The following is a 21434-nucleotide window of genomic DNA, read 5'->3' on the forward strand; positions in this document are numbered from 1 at the left end:
AAAACATGGACATAGATCATTATAAAATTCAGGAACAGCTGTAAAAATGTAATGGCAGTGAAACAAAGCTAAATTGTAGTGGTGACGGCACTGAGTTGTCTGTTCTGATCTCTGACTGGAGATCCTGGCTCCAAAAAAGGCCTTTTAGCTGGAAAACTCCAGGAACAAATCAAGGTGCCGAGCAGGTCTGCACAGCTTACAGCCCTCCAGGTGTTTTGGATTTCAGCTTTCAGAATTCCTGGCCATTGAACAAGCTGGCTATGGCTTCTGGGAAGTGGAGACCCAAATATCTGCAGGGCTTCAGATTGTGCAAGATGTAATGTGGACAAATAAAAAACTGTCACCTCAAAAGTATGTGTAACAGATTCTCTATTGTTTTAGCCTCCTTGAGAGAAAGCAAGGTTGACTGTTGCTTCACCTGATGGGAATTGCTTCCCCTTGGTGCTTTCCTATTCTACTGTATTAGAAGGCTGAATTAAACCATGACATGGCTTGCATTTTCATGCAGACAATATAGCAATAGCTGGTTTCAGTAACAGTTTCCCTGCTTATGTCTTTCTTTTTCTAGATTGCTTGAATGGCTGCCAGATGTTCCAGAGGATATTAGGTGGATGAAAGAACAGACCAGGAAAGTCTGTCACTATCTTATGAGAAAAGCAAAGAACAAACTGGGAAGTCATCTCTCAGCCAGGTATGTAGACTGGATTACTTTTTTTTGTGAAGCATTGCAACACTGGGAGGAGCAACACAAAATTTCCATATAACTGGCATCATAAGATAACTCTGAGACTTTGACCACAAAGTCAATATCCTTTCTCAGAAATCATTTCCTTTGGAACTGATATGTGTGTAAGATGACTATTTGTAAAGGTGTTATCTTAACCTGGATGAACCCTTATTGAATAAAGGAGTTTCTTTTGTAGGAAGACCTGAATATGGCTGCATTTCAGTAATCTAATTAAGGTAATCTAATTAAGGTTATGAGAGTGTGAGTAAATTCATCATTACCTGCTTCATTTTGTAGGCCGGTATTTAAAATGTGCACTAAAACCAATTCAGAAGCCCATTCATCAAAGAACCAGATTCATTGGATGTGTGCATACAATGTCTAGAGTGACTAAGGTCACTAGGTATTATATAAAAGATATTGAGGAGTCCCTGCTTCCTTTTATAAAAGGAAAAAGACGTAATTTACTAGTACTGAATGCTTCAAAGAGTTGTCTTTCTGGATCACGTTTAAGACGGACATAATGAACTGATACAAAAGTATCTTTGTAAACTATTCCCTGGAGTGTACAGGAAACTAATAATTTCTTGTGAGGCTGGGGAAATTCAGGCTGTAGAGAGGCTTCCCAACACCCATACATGCTCTTAAGACAACATTGTATTCGTAATCACTTATTTAAGTTCAAACAATACATTTGGGCTGCTGTTCATATACACCAACCTGACCTTCCTTGGGTTCATTTTCACTAGCATAAAAGTGTGTGAAATCACTGTAATTGAGGTACATAACAACAATAGCTATACCTGCAATTGTAGAGTTCTTTTGTCTATAATCTTTCAACTCATACTCTTATTTTCTGAGAACAAATGCAGACCGAAAGAATGCCAGGATGGTTATACAGACAATTATTTTGCACTAACAGTGCTCGGTGAACCTGTTTCATTTCACAAACAGTGCTCGGTGAACCTGTTTCATTTTCAAAGCTCCCTCTTCACACTGATTCTTTAACATTTGTGATATAAAGGCTAGCATCCAGTTGGTAACTAAAATGGTACAATCTCAGATTTTACTTGCATATGTGTTTTGACAGATGTTGCACATAGTGGTATCCACTGCCTCCTTGCATACTACTCACTCCATTGTGCAGTGCAGCTTGTTTCTGTTAGTAGCCAAGGGGGCAAGGAAGTGTTTGGATGCAATCCAGCTGCCTTCTTGAACCTCCAATGTATAGTACATACACTGTAATGATCAAGCTGCATTGCACAGTTAAGAGAATATGGATACTCTGTATATAGTTCTGGCAGAGTATCTGTATGCATAGATAACACTATATAAATAAATGTAGTTTTTACTGATACTCATCCATTATTGTTTAGCTTTGACAACAGATGGTTATAATTTGAACTTGTGGCTGATACATTTAGTAGTCACACGGTTTGTTACCACTCAACATGGTAGAGGGATCAAGAAGACAAAATCCATTCTGTCAGAGAAACGTCTCTTTCATGGAGCAGTCGCTCTGTGGCTCTTGTGGTGCTCTCACGTATACACCTGCCTCCCTTCCTCAGACTCAGTGAAACTCAGCAGTATGACGGCCATCAGCCTGGGGACTCTGGAGGCTCAAAGTTTCCTCTGAACCTAATTCAGCTCAAGTGGCTTTTTCTGCTCATGGGCCAATGACTGGACTAGCAGGGCAGGACTAAGGTAGCCAGGGTGCCGAAGGTCAGTATTGAGGCCCACAGGGAATGTGCCACCACTGCCTGCCTGCACCTCCTAGCATGTCCTGCTGACTTCTTTACGCCATCATAACAGCACAGGGTACTGCTATGATGCCAAGGGGATGTTGTGATGGGATGTGTCATCTCCTTTTCCTTCTCCTTTCCCCCATCTCTGTTTCTGTCTTCATCCCTCAGCTGGAAGCCCTGGTGTGGTGAGCGCACTGTATCAGAATGCAGTCTGCCAGACTGAAAATCTGCTTCTTTTCCCACCTCCTCTCTCCCTTTCTTACACAGGCTGTACTACCATCTTGAACTCAGAAAGACCCAAAGCTTGCCTCTTCCCCTGAGCGTCAGCTATGGGGAGGCACTGCCGAAGTGGCTGCAGAGCAACCTCTCTCTGACTGATGTTATGACCAAATGGGAAGAGTACCAGCGCCAGCTGATGCTGGGGCTGTTCTGTATCAACGTGGACCTGCAGGCTTCGATCTTCCCCTCAGAGGGTCTGCGGATGAGACACCCATCGTCAGACTGCACACAAGAGAGCCTCCAACTCTTCTGAGACTCACCACTGTTTGAGCAGAGGGGAAGGAAAAAGAGAGTGGGCAGTGACCACATCTTAACAGCCTCCTAATGGAACTCTTCATATCCACTAAGGGATTCCCCCCCCCCCTCCTGTTCAAGAAAGAAAATTGGTCTAAAAATATCCCATCATGCCACTGTTGAGTGGGAGACTGATACAGTGTGTTGCGTACACTCTTGCAAACAATGGTGGATAAAATACTTGGCAACTGCAGCACACATGGTTGGTCTCATAGCTGAACTGGGAAGAACATAACCTGGAACATGCCTTGGGAGGTGTCATCCTGAACTTCTTATTAGTAATGTGAAGACTGGGACACAATCAGTGCTCTGGCATTTCTTTCTTTCTTTTATTTTTTGAAACCCCTCTCTTTTAAAAATTGTAATTTTTTTCTGTTTTTTGAAAAATGTTAGTGCCCTGAGATCTTCTATTTCTGCACTGTGGAACAGTAGAAAAGGTCAGGCAGTCTGGAAGGAGCAGGTCTTTTGTTGAAGGCAATCTGTAGTTTTCTTGGTTCTCAACAGAAATATCTTGTAATTCCTGCCTCCTGTTTTCATGCAAATCCACTGTGGATATTGGAAGTGCAGAACGGTTAGCCCAATCTCTTATCGATTAGTGTTCCTTATTTTTCTCAGGCTAGTCCCCTTCTATGGGATATTTTATTCAGGGGAGAAGAGAATGCTTAGAAGCTCCTAAATGTGGTTGCTAAAACTGTGTTTGAACTTTATTTTTAGATAACCTATTTTTTTCTTTGTTTTAAATGCCCCCTGCTATCCCCTCCCCATTTTTATTTGTCTTAATTCTTTTATGATCACAAAAAGAATGCAAAGAAGGATGAAAGGGGAACATGGGAGCTAAGTATAATGCATGTTTCAAAATGGTTTGTGACAAGTATGATTAACTGGAGCTGACCATAGAAGGAGAAGGAGCGGGGAGGGAGTTGGGTTGCACCTGCAAATGGACATGAAGCTAATAAAGCCTATATACCAACATCTAGAGTGGTGCAAATGAAGGTAACATTTCCTATGAAATTCATACCCCACTTGTGCCAGTTGTAGGAGATGCTGACAGTTCCAGCAAGATGGTGGCTATTAAGTCAGTTGTGGTAATGTAGGAATAAGGATCTAAAGTCAGAGGTCCTGATGGAGATGGCAGGACTGTATGAACAGTAGGAACAGAAATGAAAAACCAAATTGATGGTACATCCTTCTTTGCATCCTTAATGTGTTGAACCAGCAAACCCTTTCTTCCTTTATGGTCAGATAATGAAACATAGGAATGCATTTCTACAGGTTAACTTCATTGATTCAGAGCACCTCCATCCCTCACTACTCCTGTCCATATTTTCATGCTCCAACCTCTATATGCTGAAATTGCCCATCAAAGGGATAAAACACTCCAGGTAATGGAGCAGGTTCCACCACTTTCCTAAGCCCATGATCAAATGTTTTGTATCTACCACTTATTTTCACCAGCACTGACCTCCTTTGTATTGTTTTCACTGCCGTTGCCTTGTTCTTACTACTGTGTAGTATGGCAACTCTGTCATGTGATTGGAAAAGGGCAGGGTTCCATTTCATATAGCAATACTGTTTTTATCTGACACGTTTTTCTCTATTGGGATCCAATGGGATCTTCCTTGTTGTGATTGTTTACTGTAATAGCACACATGTTTTATGTTAAAGGAACAAAAGGGAGAGTGGCTACATTTGTATAGAGAAAAAGCTTATTTTCCTTTTTACTCTAACCAGATGGCCATTTTTGTTCTTGTAATATTGCAATCTGATGAATGTCAAAGACAGCATAGCAGTTGGGTGCTGCGGAGATGGCTTAGAAACTGTGAATAAATCAGTGTTAATAGCAATGGAGCTTCAGGTGCCAATAGAGAACAGGTGGGTGGATGTTGTTTGGAACACATGCATGTACAAGGGGTAACTAGTCGATTTTTGTAGTGCCAAAGCAGATGAGAGGTAGCTTATTGCACAAATGAGCTACACACTCTCTGTAAACAAAGGCCCACACCTGCCTGGTTTTTTTAATGGTGCTGTGTAAGACAGAGAAAAAAAATCAATTAAAAGTGGCTTAAGCTTAAAATAATTCTAACTAGTCATGACGTCATCTAGTAGCTAAGCAACTAGGATGTTAATGATCTTTCAGGAAATACCTTATAATCTACTGAATGTCTAGAATTATTGAGATGATAACAAGTTTTGAGTTTCTTTTTATTTTTGAAACAGCAAGTACTATAAAAATTAATCCAATATGGAAAGTAATCTTTTAGTTCTTGATTGACTGTTTGTATAGTGCATATGACTGCTTTGGTTTATGAACCAACTTTATTCATTTTTCCAACATAATTTGGAAAAGTAGAGTTCTTAAACATGAAGGCTTTGCGAGAAGAGAAACTGGGAGCGGTGAAGGGTTTGATACTCTGGGCCATTGAGTAGCCACTCCTCTACACTTTATGTAAACACTTTGGGTGACAAGGAGTTCACTGTTCTCTCTGCAAACATTTGCTTTATTCTGAATGCATCTACCAAACTACAGAACAGTCACAACGCTCTCCCCAGAATCGAAAACTTTGTCTTTCCACTGATGTTAGATCCATCAGAATGCAACTAGGGAAATACTTGTTAGGCTGTGTGCTGCCTTTTCTTAATCTTTTATGATTGATGAACAATCAAATAATACTAGCAACAAAACAGCGGTCCTTAGCATTTTAACTGAAATGTGATCTGATTCATGGAGTTCCAGACTCAAATGTTTTCTTTGGAGGGGAAAAATATTGTGGAATTCCTTATTGAGATGTCACATATAAAATCTCAAATAAGATCTACTGCATAAAAACTAATGGTGTGTGTGTGTGTATGTGTGTAGATGAGGAACTACCTGAAGTATTTAACCTTTTCCTTTGTGTTCCCCCACTTTTAATCCATAAAATCATAACAAGCATCTTAAAGGTGAAAGGCTCTGATTAGATTCATAAAATTGAAATAAGAAGATGCAAAGGTGAAATCCACTTAGATATAAAATTTTGTCTCTACTTGCATGAAGGATAGTAATAGCAAGAGATTTTTCTCATATTTCAGTGAACTATTGATTAACCTGCTATAGGTAGCTTTATGGGAAGGGTAGTCATATTTCCAATATCTGGCAAAATGGCTTTCTTTTATCTTCTCAATCATGGGAAAGCACCTTTGTGTTTGTTTGTTGTCTGCTGCTTATAGCAATAAAGACTAGTTGTTGCCTCTGAGAAGACACTGAGCTTGTGTTTGAATGAGCCAACTATAACCAACTAATAAGTTATTCAGCACTCTATTTTATGTTTAAAATGTTGTTGTACAACTATTTAGGTATTTTAGTATGCTACTGCTTAAAGCACAGTGACTATATCGATGGGCTCGTGTTTGCTGCTAATATAATTTAGAGGCTTCTTCTGTAGCAGTTCATCAAGCCAGCTGCAAAAATAATCAGGATTATAGTTTTAAGTAATTTCAGTTCTAACAGTGATCAAAAGCTGTCACTGGAAATGAGCTAAAAGAAATGGTGGCTGTGTATAGCAACAAAGTGCCAGCTGGAAAGAATATTTAGTGTGCCAGATATGACATTTTTTTAATATGGAGTGGCCTGTGTGTGAGCCTTGGGAGGCGGGCTTTTGTAATTTGGCACATCGTTTTACTATAGTTTGCTCGCTCTAAAGAATGGCATCTAATTATACCAGAAACTGGATGATTTGCACACATTGGCTATTGCAAGAGCATGCTCGCGTTTCCCCAGTGCCTTTTTAAAAATGCCAAGCATTCTAGCACTTTTCATGGCACCCATTCCTCTTCCGTTGTCTCTGCATTTGGCTTCTTTTAATTCAGTAGCAGCTGCTGGGTTACCAACACTACTGCAGAAGGAATAGTTACTGGCAGTTGTGATTGGTGTCCTCTCTATTCCATAGATGCATATTGGCCTGTCTTACAAACTATGGGAAACCCAGCATGCCAAATAGAAAATAAGATTTAACCTTATTTTTTAAAAGCCTATTTTTTATTTTGCATTTATTTTATTTGGGACAGGAGAACTCTGTGCTAAAACGGGGTGAGCTGGGGGAAGTGTCCCCACAGTGCTGTGGCACTTTTGTGCACTTTGATGGACATCCAGAGGTGGATCAGTTTTAGCACTTGTGAGTGAATAATGCTGGCCCTTTTTCCGAAGTCAAGGCAGTGGGGAAATTAGGAAAGGAAATGAGCAGTAGATTGTATTTACCTGGCAACTATTAAAAGGTAACATTTTAATAGTTATCCTTTGAAGATTTTGTTAATTTTTGTTAAGCTTTGCTTCCCCTTACCCCATTCTGCCCCCTCCAGTGTTTTATTGCAAGTGTGTAAAGTATTTATTTTGATAGAATATACCTCCCTAATAAAAAAACTTTCTAAACATATTGAATTGCTATGTGGAGTTTTCTTGACTTGTGCCTCCAGGCTTGGAGTCAGCTGGTGAGTCCTACTCACCATCATGTGCGTTTGATGGATGCAGTAGATTTAGAGGAAAACCGCAACTGAAAGGGAGAAGTTCCTGACCCACCAAAATCCCAGGGCTGAATACAAGAAATGGTGTTGCAATAGTGCATCATAAGGCTCTACTGTAGCCTTGGGGACATGGGGGGTGGGTGGGTGGGTCATCAGATGTTGAACTCTGGTTCCCATCATCCTTAACAGCATGGCTAAGAATGGGATATGATGGAACTAGAATGTCAGAAGACTGTGGCCTTTTGCTGCTCTTTCTGGTAGAGGAACAGCATAAGCATTCGCATTCATATCTATAGATTTTCTTCTGCCGTGTGGGTAATGTAAACACAGTATAGCAGTCTTCAAGCAAAAGCAGTCAAGTTGGTCAAGGCACTCACAATAGTCCTTTTATTGTTCACAGAAAGATTCAAAGGCATCTCCCTGCATTGTTTCTTCTTCCTCTACATCTTCGCTTTTTATCTTCCCCCAGCCCCACCTTCACACAATCACTCAGCTGATTGACATCAAATCTAAAGAAAAAACATTCCAGGGGCTCAATGGATCTATTCATTTAATCAAGTTACATGAAGCACATCCTCAAATTACCGTATCACTGGGACAAGCACATTGGTCCATCCCCAGATATCTTACACCACTTGTTCAACGAATCTGGCCGCTTCAAAAATGCAGACAAATGATATTAGAAGCACACTGATTACAAATCTGCTAATGTCTCATGTAGGTGATGAAAAAGTCAGGAACACCAATATCCCTTTTTTTAACTTGTGGTAATTCAAGGATGGAGTGTCTCTGGCTCAAGGGGTATATGCAATCTCTCTATATAAAAATGTAATGTGCATTTTACTATGGAGTAAACTACTAGATCACTGAACCAAATTACACCAAATTAGGCCACAAAAGACATAGTCATCCAAATTATGTCTTTCAATTAAAAACCCTAGAAAAATACATTCCAAATTAGAGGACCAGGAAAAGCTGTTTTTTTCCCTAGCTGCTAGTTAGAAGGGTAAGCCCTGCCCACTTTGTCTCCTAGCAACCCACTCAGCTACAATGGAGCTCAGGGCCCCTTCATTCAGGCCTCTTTCACACTGCCTATAAAATACAGATTATCTGATTTGAACTGGATTATATGGCAGTGTAGATTCAAGGCCCTACTACACACCTATATAACCCAGAATGCCAAGGCAGGATAATCCACAGTATCTGCTTCGAACTGGATTATCTTGAGTCCACACTGCCATATAATCCAGTTCAGTGTGGATTTTATACAGTTGAGTAGAATGGGCCTCATACAATCCAGTTCTAAACAGATAATATAAGATTATAAATATATAATAATTACTGTGGTATAATAATACAGAACAAAATAATCTCTAAAATCAGGACAGTAAATAAAGAACAACACTCTGAAAATGGGAATTCCAGAAAAGGAAACAACCAGGGCCAGCTAACACCTCCCAACAAAGGATTCCCCAAGCAGGAAGCAGACAGGCTTTGAAGCTGCAAGGCCATTAAATGTTAATCAAGGTGACTACTTGCAGCATTCATACTTGCTGCACTGAGACTATTCATTGTTATTCAACCTGGCCAACTAAGAATTCCACAAGGTAGAAAGCGGCCAGGCTTGCAAGCAGTGAAATTCAAATTGGCCAAAAAACCATTTCCCCAGAATGCAAGTTCCCAGCCTTCCAAGCAGCAAGCCTATTCCATTGTATTCCAGCTCACCAAACAAGGATTCGCATAAGAAGAAAACAGCCAGGCTTTGAGGCTGCAAGGCTATTCACTGCTATTCCCAATGGCCAACAAATGATTCCCATAAGCCGCAGCAACACGTGGCTGGGCACAACTAGTGATCTATAAAAATAAGAGAACCCCATCCTGCCAACATTGAAGAAGTCTGGACCAGGCCTGGCCTACCAACAGAGTAAACAAAATGGGTAAGAAAAAATGGAGGAGGAGAAGGCTGACAAATCCTAGGTCTTGTGGTAAAAGGGTAGAACCCAGAATAGATCATTTTGCTGGGAAACGTGTAGGGTGGAGGTTGACAGCATGTGGTCTGTATTTTTAAAAGGATACAGGGTTATGAAACGTAACAAGGTCAAAAAGGACTTGGTAATTGACCATGTAACCATGATCTAGCCATTCTATTAAAGGCAGTAAAGATGACTTGTGAGGCTTGGATCTGTGAAACATTGTTGAGCATATTGCTGCCTCTCACTCCCACGCCAGATCAAATTGTAATCCTGATCTGAGCAGTTGTAAATTTATCAGCTGGGTAATTTTTTTCCCTAAAATTGGAAATCTAGTATTTGGCAAACATCTAGAGAGTGGCTTCCCAAGATCTTTTAACTAGAGAGAAAGAAAAGAAGTACAAGAAGCCTTGAAGTGGCCCTCCTAACTAGCAAAAGAATTGTGTGGAAATCCAACTCAAAATCTATTTATTTCGATGAAGCTGCTCTTCTGTTTCATAGTTATTACCCTGCTCTTCCTCCTGCTTTCCTCTCTTAGACAAGACTCAAAGTGGCTCCCAACATTAAAAACAATGCAATCTAAAGCCTACAACATATGCATATTAAGATAGAATTAAACCTAGCATTCTTAAATCAGGTAAAATTACGTAACACCATTAAAAACAGCTAAAATAATTAAAACACTACACAGTATCCCTTGGCTCATTCTTAAAAAACGTTCAGCCTTAAAAGCCTGTCTGGATAAAAACTATTATTAACCCAATGGTTTTAACACTGCTAATGATTTTTCACAGCTGTTATATTTGAGATATTTAAGAGATGGATGCTAGGAAAGGCAATTTAGGCCACTACCATGAATAAATGGCAGCACATTAAAATCTTCAATCCCCATTTGCATATAATGATGCTTGTAGACATAACACAGGATCCTTTCCACTTTGAATTTTCAGAACTTTCTGAAGGAATCAAAATGAAATCCTATATAGAGGGCCATTATTCACCCAAGTTTATATCCATTTATAATATACTGTATTCAGTGTTGTCAACTGCAATCATGCTGAAATTTATGGAGAATGCTTGAAAAATAAAAATATTTGTAAATGAATGATAATTTGGTGGTTGTTACGGTTTCATGTTTTTGTTGCAGCTTTAGTAGCAGTTATTTTGGGCAAATCATGAATAGTTTAGAAGATTAAAAACTTCAAGGAAAAAGTCAGTATCCCACACTGCTTAAAACATTCTCTGCCCTTTTATCAATTTTTCTCTCCCTGCATCTCCAGCATTATGTAGAGTGAGGCAGCTGCTTCAGGCATATTGTAGAAAGGGCACCAATGGCAGTGACATGACTACGGGGAGTGCAAAGGGTGCAAACCACCATTAGAGCAGGTGACACCAAAATGACTGCCTATAAACGGTTTTGTGCAGTGCTTCAGGAGATATGTATTGTTTTCAAATAAAACGATTTTTCTGGAAGTCCATGTATTGTATTAATCCACCCACAAGGCTAATTTTATTGTTTGAATCTTCTCTAATACATATGCGATAAGTCGGAGCAGTCCTTTTATTTTTACCTACTCAGAATCAAGTAGCTTATTTGCATGCATAACAAGCACATGATGTTGCTTGTGTTGCTTTGTGGTTATTATTTTATTTTTTGTGTTTTTGCTACAATACTGTGGTCTGGTCTGGAAGGAGGTCCATGGGTGACATCAGGAGTTACCACCCGGGGTGACACCAACCCTAGGAAGGCCACTGTCCAGTGGCTGTTACTGGAGTTTAGAGAAGGGTTGGTGGAACTTTCTGCCCCTTGGGCCAAAGGAATTTCCCTTGCTTTGGATGTTAGATGCACCATAATGGAGGTGGATCTCCGTCCCAATCCAAGGGTGCATCTACACCAGGCTTGGGCAAACTTTGGCCCTCCAGGTGTTTTGGACTTGAACTCCCACCATTCCTAACAGCCTCAGGCCCCTTTCCCCCTCAGCCGCTTAAGCTGGAGGGCCAAAGTTTGCCCATGCCTGATTTATACTGTGGGATGAATGGCTCAATGCTATAGAATCCTGGGAGCCGAAGTTTTAAAAGGTCTTTAGCCTTCTCTGTCAAAAAGTGCTGGTGCCTCACTGAACTACAACCCCCAGAATCCCATAACGTTGATAAAGGCCAAACTGCATTCCTTATACAGCAGTGGTTCTCAACATGTGGGCCACGAACCACCAGTGGGCTGTGAGAACAAAAATCTGGTCTTTGAATCTCCTTCCTCGTTATTAATTTTATTAATTTTATTTCCACCGCTTTCCACAGAGCTGACCATTGCATTGGATAGACCACATCAGCTCTAGATTATTAAATACAGTTTTCTGTGGGCGAGCAGATGGTGACTACTGGATGGTACATGTTCTGTATCAGAAACTTGAGCTGATGTGGTATATCCAGTGCCATTTTCTGAATCAGCACACCAAATAACCAAATCAAATCTAAAGTTGACCAAAAACTGATTCATAACATTTTTGGTACTTTTTTGTTTGAAAGTGGTCCCTGGTCAAAGAGAGCCCTGGTCAAAAAAAAAAAAAGTTGGGAACCACTGTTATACAGTGTAGATCAGGCATGGGCAAGCTTTGGCCCTACCGGCTCTTAGGAATTGTGGGAATTGAAGTCCAAAACGTCTGTAGAGCCGAAGTTTGCCCATACCTGGTGTAGATCCATCCCAAGTTGGGAGGAGTTCTAGGATGAAGTTACCCTGTAGAATAAATGCCAGGATTTATTCTTATGGATTCCTGGGGGTTATAGCTTGGTGAGGCACCGCCCATCTTTGGCAGAAAAGGCAAAAGACCTTGTGAGATTACAATTCCCCTTTTTTATCATGTCAGAAGCACTTGAGTCGCTTCTGATGTGAGAGAATTGACTGTCTGCAGGGACATTGCCCATGGGATGCCCTAGATGTTTTACCATCCTGTGGGAGGCTTCTCACATGTCCCCGGATGGGAGCTGGAGCTGACAGATGGGAGCTCACCCCGTCTTGTGGATTCGAACCACTGACCTTCATTCAGGCAAACTTCGGCCCTCTAGGTGTTTTGGACTTCAACTCTAACAATTCCTAACTGTTAGGAATGGTGGGAACTGAAGTCCAAAACACCTGGCTGGCCAAAATTTGCCCATGCCTGGTTTAACCCATTGCGACACGGCTGCTCCTTACAATTCCCACGATCCCATAGGATGGGAATGGAGAAAGTGTTGCCCAACTGCATGAATCAGGGCAGCATGCCTTGGGCCATCCCACCTGAGTGGCGGGCAGGTGCACAGGGTGGCATCTGGAGGATTGTTCGGGGCTGGGGAGACCCGCCAATGGGAGGCCTTTCCCGGAGGCAACGGGGCCCCTCTCCTACGCCTGCCTGCCCCCAGGATAGATAAAGCTCTGCCGCAGACGCAGGAAGCTCTGAGGAGGACAAGCACCCCCCCCCCTTCCCTGACTCTCTCTCTGACTAAGAGAAAGAGCCTATGTCTGGCACTGCTTGAGCTGCCAGAGCTCGGAGCTAGAGAATCCCAGGAGCTGTAGTTTCGCAAGGTCTGCCGCTTTCTCTGCCAAAGAGGGCTGGTGCCTTTCCTAAACGGTTCGGGCCCAGACTATTTGACAAACCACACCTCCACCTACAAACCTGCTCGGACATTGAGATCTTGGGAGGGGGCCCTGCTCTCAGTCCCACCCCATTTCAAGCGTGGCCTTTTCTGTGGTCACTCCTTCCCTCTGGAATTCCCTCCCCACTGATACTAGGACAGCCTTTTCACTCCTTTCCTTTAAAAACAACTTTTTATTTGTGTCAGGAGTGACTTGAGAAACCAAGGGCAGAGCTTTGGGGGGGGGGGGGGGCTCACCGCCTTCTTAAGCAACCTCGAACTGCTAGGTTGGCAGGAGCTGGGGCTAGCGGCGGGCGCTCATTCCGCTCCCGGGATTTGAATCTGGGACCTTTCGGTCTGCAAGTTCAGCAGCTCAGTGCTTTAACACACTGCGCCACCACCATAACCTAATTTGGAGCCCCGGTGGCAAAGTGTGTTAAAGCACTGAGTTGCTGAACTTGCAGACCGAAAGGTCCCAGGTACAAGCCCCGGGAGCGGCATGAGTGGCCGCTGTTAGCTCCAGCTTCTGCCAACCTAGCAGTTTGAAAACATGCCAATGTGAGTAGATCAATAGGTACCGCTCCAGCGAGAAGGTAAGGGCGCTCCATGCAGTCATGCCGGCCACATGACCTTGGAGGTGTCTACGGACAACGCCGGCTCTTCGGCTTAGAAATGGAGATGAGCACCAACCCCCAGAGTCAGACATGACTGGACTTAACGTCAGGGGAAACCTTTACCTTTTTAACCTAATTTGATGTTTAATAGGCTTTTCCTTAATCCCTCCTTATTATCCAAGATATTCGCTTATCCAAGGTTCTGCCGGCCCGCTTAGCTTGGATAAGTGAGACTCTACTGTATTGTTATTATTATTTACAATGGACAAACCCCAGGATTCCATAGCACTGAGCCCTGACGTGGAGTGAAACTGCAACAGAGTTTCCCAAACTTTTTGGGCACATCGGCTCCCAGGATCCCGAAGTGTTGTCCAAATTGGGAGTCGACGACGCCCAAAACCTCTGGGGGACCAGCGTGTGGGAAGCGCCAGGAGATGCCCCCTCCCCTTTCCCTGTCTCCCTTCATCCCACTGTGAACAGGGAACGCGCGCGGGCGACTTGAAAGGCCTCTCCCGGAGAGAGGTGCGCGCACGGCCGGCCTCTGGGATTGGCTTCCTGGCCTCCTTCGCTGCAGCAGCGCCGCTGCCCACCTGTCGGCTCCTCCGTCCTGCCCTGCCCTGCCCTGTCTTTTCCTCTCGTTCCCTGTCCTTTCTCCGCGCCCGGAGAGGCTGCCTGTCGGCGTTTAAGGGCGGAGCTCGGGCCCTCCTCCTCCTCCCCCGGCGCCCCAGTCCCGCTCGCCTCCTGGCCACGCGCGAAGCCTACCGGAGCCCCTCCTCTTCTTTTCCTCGAAGGGAAACTCCGAGACCGGCAGCTTGGGCCTCCCTCAGTCCCCAAGAGCCCGCCAGCTTTTTGCTTCACAGGTAAGTGGGAGGGAAGGCGCCTGAAGGAATGCCCGAAGAGCAGCCATTGGCGGGCGAGGAAGGCGCCGGGGCTGCTTTTGGGGTCCCTCAGGAACCCCTGTGACATATTCTATCCTTTTTCTTCGTGGTTCGTGTACAAGAGAAGCGCGGTTGCGTTTCAGTCCAAACTTTCCCTGAACTTTCCTCCTGAGTCAGAGCAGGCCGAAGTTCCAGCAGTGGAGACTTCAAGCTGGCCTTGGAAGGAAGGTGGGCTTGAAGACGCCTTCTCCTCCTCCTCCTCCTCCTCCTCCTCCACCACCACCACCCCTGTGCCTGGATGTCGCCTTCCAAGGGCAGCCTGAGCCCTGGAGGCTTGGCAAGCGAGGCTGTTCCTGGTGTGGAGGGAGGGGGACCTAGTGAGAAACGTGTCACTTGCTGGGCTTCAACCGTGTTTGCTTGGCTCCCTCCTCCCAGAGGCGAAGGAGCAGGTGCTGACAGTCCCAAAGATAGGGACATGCAGGGTCCATTGTGGAAGTGCCAACTCTGAAGGCATTTCTTTCTTGTGAGTTCCTGAGTTCTCTTAGCAGCTGTGTCGCAGGTAGAAACTTAACAGAGGCAGGGCTGTGGTGTGTTTTCCGGACTGTATGGCCATGTTCCAGAAGTATTCTCTCCTGACGTTTTGCCCACATCTATGCCAGGCATCCTCAGAGGTTGTGAGGTATATGGAAAAACTAAGCAAGGGAAGTTTTTTTTATATCTGTGGAAGGTCCAGGGTGGGGGAAAGAACTCTTGTCTGTTGGAGGCCAGTGTGAATGTTGCAATTAATCACCTTGATTAGCATTAAATGGCCTTGCACGCTTCATGTCCTGGCCTGGGGGAATCCTTTGCTCAGAGTTGTTAGCTGCCCCTGATTGATTCATGTCTGGAATTCCTCTGTTTCCAGAGTGTTGTTCCTTATTTACTGTTCTGATTTTGAAGTTTTTTAAATACTGGTAGCCAGATTTTATTCATGTTCATGGTTTCCTCCTTTCATGTTCCTCCTTTCTGTTGAAATTGAAAGGGCATGAAGCTTGCAAGGCCATTTAATGCTAATCAAGGTGATTAATTGCAACATTCACACTGGCCTCCAACAGACAAGAGTTCTTTCCCCAACCCTGGACCCTTTCCCCAACCCTGGAAACACTAAGGGCCAGGAAAGCATATCTGCTAGATATATAAACCTCCCTTGCTTAGTTTTTCCAATATACCCCACAACCTTTGAGCATACCTGCCCTTGTGGGAGAGAATGCTTCTGGAACATGGTCATACAGCCTGGAAAACTCAAAAGAACCCTTTGTCATTCATGTGTTACTGTGAGTTTTCCAGGCTGTATGGCCATGTTCCAGAAGCATTCTTTCCTGACGTTTCACCTGCATCTATGGCAGGGATCCTCAGAGGTTGTGAGGGCTGCTGGAAACTAGGCAAGTGGGGTTTATAGAGTCATAGAGTTAGAAGAGATCTCGTAGGCCATCCAGTCCAACCCCCTGCCAAGAAGCAGGAAAATTGCATTCAATGCATGCCCGCCCCCCCCCCCCCCACAGATGGCCATCCAACCACTGTTTAAAAGCCTCCAAAGAAGGAGCCTTCACCACACTCCAGGGCAGAGAGTTCCACTGCTGAATAGCTCTCACAGTGAGGAAGTTCTTCCTAATGTTCAGGTGGAATCTCCTTTCCTGTAGTTTGAAGCCATTGTTCCACATCCTAGTCTCCAGGGCAGCAGAAAACAAACTTGCTCCCTCCTCCTTATGACTTTCCCTCATATATTTATACATGGCCATCTGTGGAAGGTCCAGGGTGGGAGAAAGAACTCTTGTCTGTTTGAGGCAAGTGTGAATGTTGCAATTGATCACCTTGATAAGCATTTGATGGCCTTTCAGTTTCAAAGCTTGGCTGGTTCCAGTCTGGGGGAATCCTTTGTTGGGAGGTGTTAGCTGGCCCTTATTGTTTAATGCCAGAATTTGAATCTGCAAGGTCATTCAATGCTAATCAAGGTGGCCAATTGCAACATTCACACTTGCCTCAAACAGACAAGAGTTCTTTCTCTCACCTGGACTTTCCACAGATATATAAACCCCACTTGCCTGTTTTCTTACAGACCTCACAACCTCTGAGGATGCCTGCCATAGATGTGGGAAAACGAGAGAATACTTCTGGAACATGGCCATACAGCCCAGAAAACTCACAGCAACCCACTGATTCTGGCCATGAAAGCCTTCAACAACACATTAAACAGAGGCACTTTCCCTCCATCACTTGAAACTCTGTAGTTGGGAAAGAGCTATCATTCATTCTTGCTGCTTGAACAGATCATGCCAATTATTATTATTATTGGTTGCTTTGAGTTTTCCGGGCTGTATGGCCATGTTCCAGAAGCATTCTCTCTTGATGTTTCACCCACATCTATGGCAGGCATCCTCAGAGGTTGGGAGGTCTGTTGGAAACTAGTAAAGTGGGATTTGTATACCTGTGGAATGTCCAAGGTGGGAGAAAGAACTCTTGTTTGTTTGGAGCATGAATGTTCTTTTTAAAATACTAGTAGCCAGATTTTGTTCTTTTTCATGGTGTCCTCCTTTCTGTTGAAATTGTCCACATGTGGATGTCAATGGCTTCTCTGTGTAGTCTGACATCGTGGTTATTAGAGTGGTCCAACATTTCTGTGTTCTCAAATAATATGCTATGTCCAGGTTGGTTCATCAAGGCTCTGTTATGGCTGTTGTTGTTATTATTATTATTATTACGCAACAACAACCATTTTTTTCATGGCGTCTTCATTTAGACCGCTTTCTGGGATTATTTGCCACACTGGTTCACAAAATTGCGTTGGATAAACCGCATCAGGTCTAGTTTTTTAGATATGGTTATCATGATTTTCTATAGGTGAGCAGATGGCAACTGGTATATAACCAGTGTTTTGTATCTCAAAGATAAGGGAAAACTGGGCCACTTTTGGAATCAGCAGGTCAAGTATACCCAGAAACAGGGTTAACATTTGAGACACTACTAGAATGTGTGCTGTCTAGTGTTATGATTATTATTTCTCACCCACCTCTCTCCATGGAACAATGACATCTTAAAAATACAATATATATCATCACTTAAAAACACATAATGTATAAACAAAACATTAGTTAAAAACAACATAAATAAATACGTACTAAAACAAGCAGTACATAACCCCATGATAAATTTGTTTTCGAGGTGCCATAAATAAGAAACAAATTGAAGGTGCATAAGAACAACTATCTGTTGTTACTACAGATGATGGTGCAAGAACTCTGGCAACATCGAAATAATTTACACATGCCATGGTGGCTATAATATTGTCAATGTGGAAAAAAAATAGAAACTTTGACAGGTACAGACTTGAGTCCAGGACTCCTGGTGGCAAATTCAGCACAACAATCCAAACAGGCTACTTGGCTTTGTGTTATGTAAATAGGCTGTGGGCAGATCTTACAATATGATGAATGTATTGGCTGTAAAATGGGAATGGGACTTCCAATTAAAGCTGAACTACAAATACCACCGGCATTAACCTGCATAACCAGTAATTATATATCTTGGAACATGCAGTCCAGTGTTATCTATGTGATGACTCAAATGCGATGTAGTCCCATTCCTAGTACTGTTGTGACAGATGAAGAGGAAAACTTGGGTTTCCCACCGTTTCTGCCAGATTTGGAGCCCTTGCAGCTGCAAGATGTTTGCCCACAAGAAGTCAGCCAAACAAGCCTTGAGCAGAAATCTCCCCCATTTTCTCGCCGCCTTTATTATAATCAAGATAGAAGCGCTCGGGAGGCGACTCGCAGGAGCGCCAGGATTGCTGCCAGACAATTAGATGATTAAGTCTGTTTCCCTTGGGAAAGTTTAAGGAGTCCTGCATCTGGACACAGAATAGGTTTCGTTTCTTGTTCCCCAGAGAAAGTGTTCTTTGGCGGGAAAACGAGATCCTATATAGGTGTTTGGCCACAAGGATTCCTTGCGGAGTCAATTCGTCAGCTCGTGGAGTGAGATCGTGTGTAGACTTCGTACTCCAGTTCCCAGCTCCTGAATCAAGTTCCCAGCCCTGCCTTGTTCCACGGATTTCTATGGACTCAGTTCTTGTTCCACGATTGCCTTGTTTCAAGTTGGACCTAGCCAAGTCTCAAGTCTTGCCTTGCCTTGCGTTTTAAACCACGGACCCTGCTCCTCGGATTCCAGCCTTGTTTTCCGTCCCTTCGGATTTACCTTAAGCCTCAAAGACTATGGACAGTTCCCCACACTATTGCTTGACAAATAGTGTGTGTTTCGGTGAAGTGGATTATAACTTTGGACTTTAATATCATATATTGGACATTGTTTTCCTGGACTATATTTGACCTTTCCTGAAAGGTCTACTTCTGAACTATATTCTACACTTGTTTTTATTGACTTTATATATTTCCTTAATAAAGATATTAGATAGATTCTGGCCTCTGCGTATGGTTATTGGTGCTCTGCAGCCTGGGTCCTGACAGTTTGACTCCGCCACCTTAAGCACCAATTAACCTAGGCCAGAATGTCTACTGGAACCGGGGCGGAAGCCCAACCACTCAGCTACACCCTCTCCAAGGATGAAGTGGACAGAATCCGAGATACACTCCATACGCAGGAGGGAGAAATACGGGGCTTGAAGGAACGCGGAGCCCATCTCCCTGCCCTGGCGCTACCAACCAAGTTTTCTGGATAAGCTTCCAAGGTTCATGTTTTCCGTCGCCAATGCCAGGCATACCTAGAAGCCCGCCATGCCGAGTTTCCCCAAGAAGACATCAAGGTGGCGTGGATTTACAGTCTCCTAGACGGGCCAGCGGCCAATTGGGCGACGGCGCTGTTTGATGAAGCCTCCCCACACCTAAGTTCCGCGCTAAACTTCCTGAATCACCTTAAGGCGACTTGGGGGATCGAGGACAATTTGGAGGCGGCCGGCCACAAACTCCGGCGCCTTTTCCAAGGGGACAGGCCCTTGTCCCAGTACATAGCCGAGTTCCGAGTGCTGGCCCAAAACACCGGTTGGAATGACGTAGCCCTCAGAGGACAGTTTCGGGAGGGTCTCAACATCGAGATGTTGGAAGAAATCTCCAAGGTGGATCCTCCAAACTCTCTTGAAAGACTTATTGACCAATGTCTACGAGCCGAAGTCATGCTTGCCAACAGAAAACAATGGCTCCGGGGCCAGGGTGGAAGAGCAGGAGCAAAACCTCCCGCTCCCGTCGGCATCCAGCCACGTCTAATGTGGAGACCCCCGCCACCAGCCCCATACCCCAGAGAAAGCGAGGAGGTGCCGATGCAGTTGGGCAATGTGCGTCCCAGATTAGATGTTGCCGAGAAGGCCCGCCGCCAACGTTTAAACCTCTGTTGGTACTGCGGAAACGGGGGCCACTTTGCCAGAGAGTGTCCAGCCAAAAGAAAGCCCGCCGCGCGTTTGGCGGCGGCGTCCTCCGTGGAGACGGAGACGGCCGAGGCGGCTGGCGCAAAGCCGGCGGGGGAAGCCAGCGACCGGGCGTAGAGAGGCTCGCCAACCCGGTCAGAAACCCCACTCAAGAGCCGCCAACCGGAGTCCTATTTCTCCTAGTGGTCACCTTGTGGTCAGCGAAAAAAGGACCCGTCATGATCCATGCCATGATAGACTCAGGAGCAACAAACAATTTCATCGATAGAGAGTATGCCGACTCTCTGGGATTACAATATCATGATTTCAAGAACGCCCGGGTGGTGCAAGCCATAGATGGCCGCCCCCTAAAGACAGGTCCAGTAAGCCAATGGTCTGAACCCACCAGAATGTGGAATAGGGAACATATGGAAGAGATTTCCTTTTTTGTTACCGAGGTCCCTCACTTCCCAGTGATTTTGGGAATTCCATGGCTGACACTCCACGACCCCAGCATCTCCTGGACCAACAGAGAACTGCAGTTTGCTTCTAAATATTGCCAAAACCATTGCCTTGTAGCCAAGGTCTGCCATGCCACAGACGCTGAACCCATCATCACCTTGCCCAAGAAATACTCAGACTTTTGGGATGTTTTCAATGAAAAGGAAGCCGAGAAACTACCCCCGCATAGGCCCTATGATTGTGCCATTGACTTGGTGGAGGGGGCCCCGATCCCGCGAGGACACCTCTACTCCCTGACTGAACCAGAGCAAGAAGCTCTCAGGGAGTTCATAGAGTCAAACCTCCGCAAGGGGTCCATCAGACCCTCTCAATCCCCAGCCGCTTCCCCAGTGATGTTTGTGAAAAAGAAGTCAGGGGACCTACGCTTGGTTGTGGACTATAGAGCATTGAACAACATCACGAAGCGGAACCGCTACCCCCTGCCTTTGATCTCGGATCTATTAGACCGGCTTCGAGGGGCCAAGGTTTACACCAAGCTGGATCTTCGGGGGGCTTACAATCTAGTTCGCATCAGAGAGGGGGACGAATGGAAAACCGCCTTCCAGACTAAATTCGGATTATTCGAGTCCCTAGTCATGAATTTCGGATTATGTGGAGCTCCCGCAACGTTCCAGCACTTTGTCAATGATATTTTTCAGGATTATCGAGATCGGTTCTTGATCATATACCTGGACGATTTTTTGGTGTTCTCAAGTTCACAATCAGAACATGAGAAACACGTCAGAATGGTGTTGCAACGATTGCGGGATCATGGACTATATGCCAAGTTGGAAAAATGCGCTTTTGATCTACAAGAGGTAGATTTCCTGGGGTACCGTGTCTCGCCACTAGGGCTCTCCATGGACCCGGCAAAGGTTTCAGCAGTATTGGAATGGTGAGCGCCAACCAACAAGAAAGAGGTGCAACGCTTCTT

The 21434-nt window shown here is 44.3% G+C and overlaps 2 protein-coding genes across 5 annotated transcripts in view; both read left to right on the forward strand.

The window, feature by feature from the left end:
* pnpla2 (patatin like phospholipase domain containing 2) overlaps window positions 1-7454 on the forward strand; it is a 56755-nt gene extending 49301 nt beyond the window's left edge. Inside the window, exons 8-10 of one of the 2 annotated variants that reach the window (XM_008108362.3) lie at window positions 569-691; window positions 2296-2449; window positions 2740-2875. In XM_008108362.3, the coding sequence (XP_008106569.2) occupies window positions 569-691; window positions 2296-2407 (235 nt within the window). In that variant the 3' untranslated portion in view covers window positions 2408-2449; window positions 2740-2875. Of the gene's footprint in view, window positions 1-568; window positions 692-2295; window positions 2450-2739 lie in introns of both variants that reach the window. The other variant, XM_003214774.4, reaches the window with a different exon arrangement.
* Window positions 7455-14206: 6752 nt separating this feature from the next.
* Window positions 14207-21434, forward strand: part of cracr2b (calcium release activated channel regulator 2B) — a 63663-nt gene continuing 56435 nt past the window's right edge. For 2 of the 3 annotated variants that reach the window (XR_010001902.1, XM_062967596.1), the window contains exon 1: window positions 14207-14595. The gene's annotated coding sequence lies outside the window, so the exon portion shown is untranslated. The remainder of the gene's footprint in view (window positions 14596-21434) is intronic. The other variant, XM_008108372.3, reaches the window with a different exon arrangement.

Source organism: Anolis carolinensis, chromosome 1 (genome assembly GCF_035594765.1).
Source record: "Anolis carolinensis isolate JA03-04 chromosome 1, rAnoCar3.1.pri, whole genome shotgun sequence".
NCBI classification, from domain to species: Eukaryota; Metazoa; Chordata; class Lepidosauria; order Squamata; family Dactyloidae; genus Anolis; species Anolis carolinensis.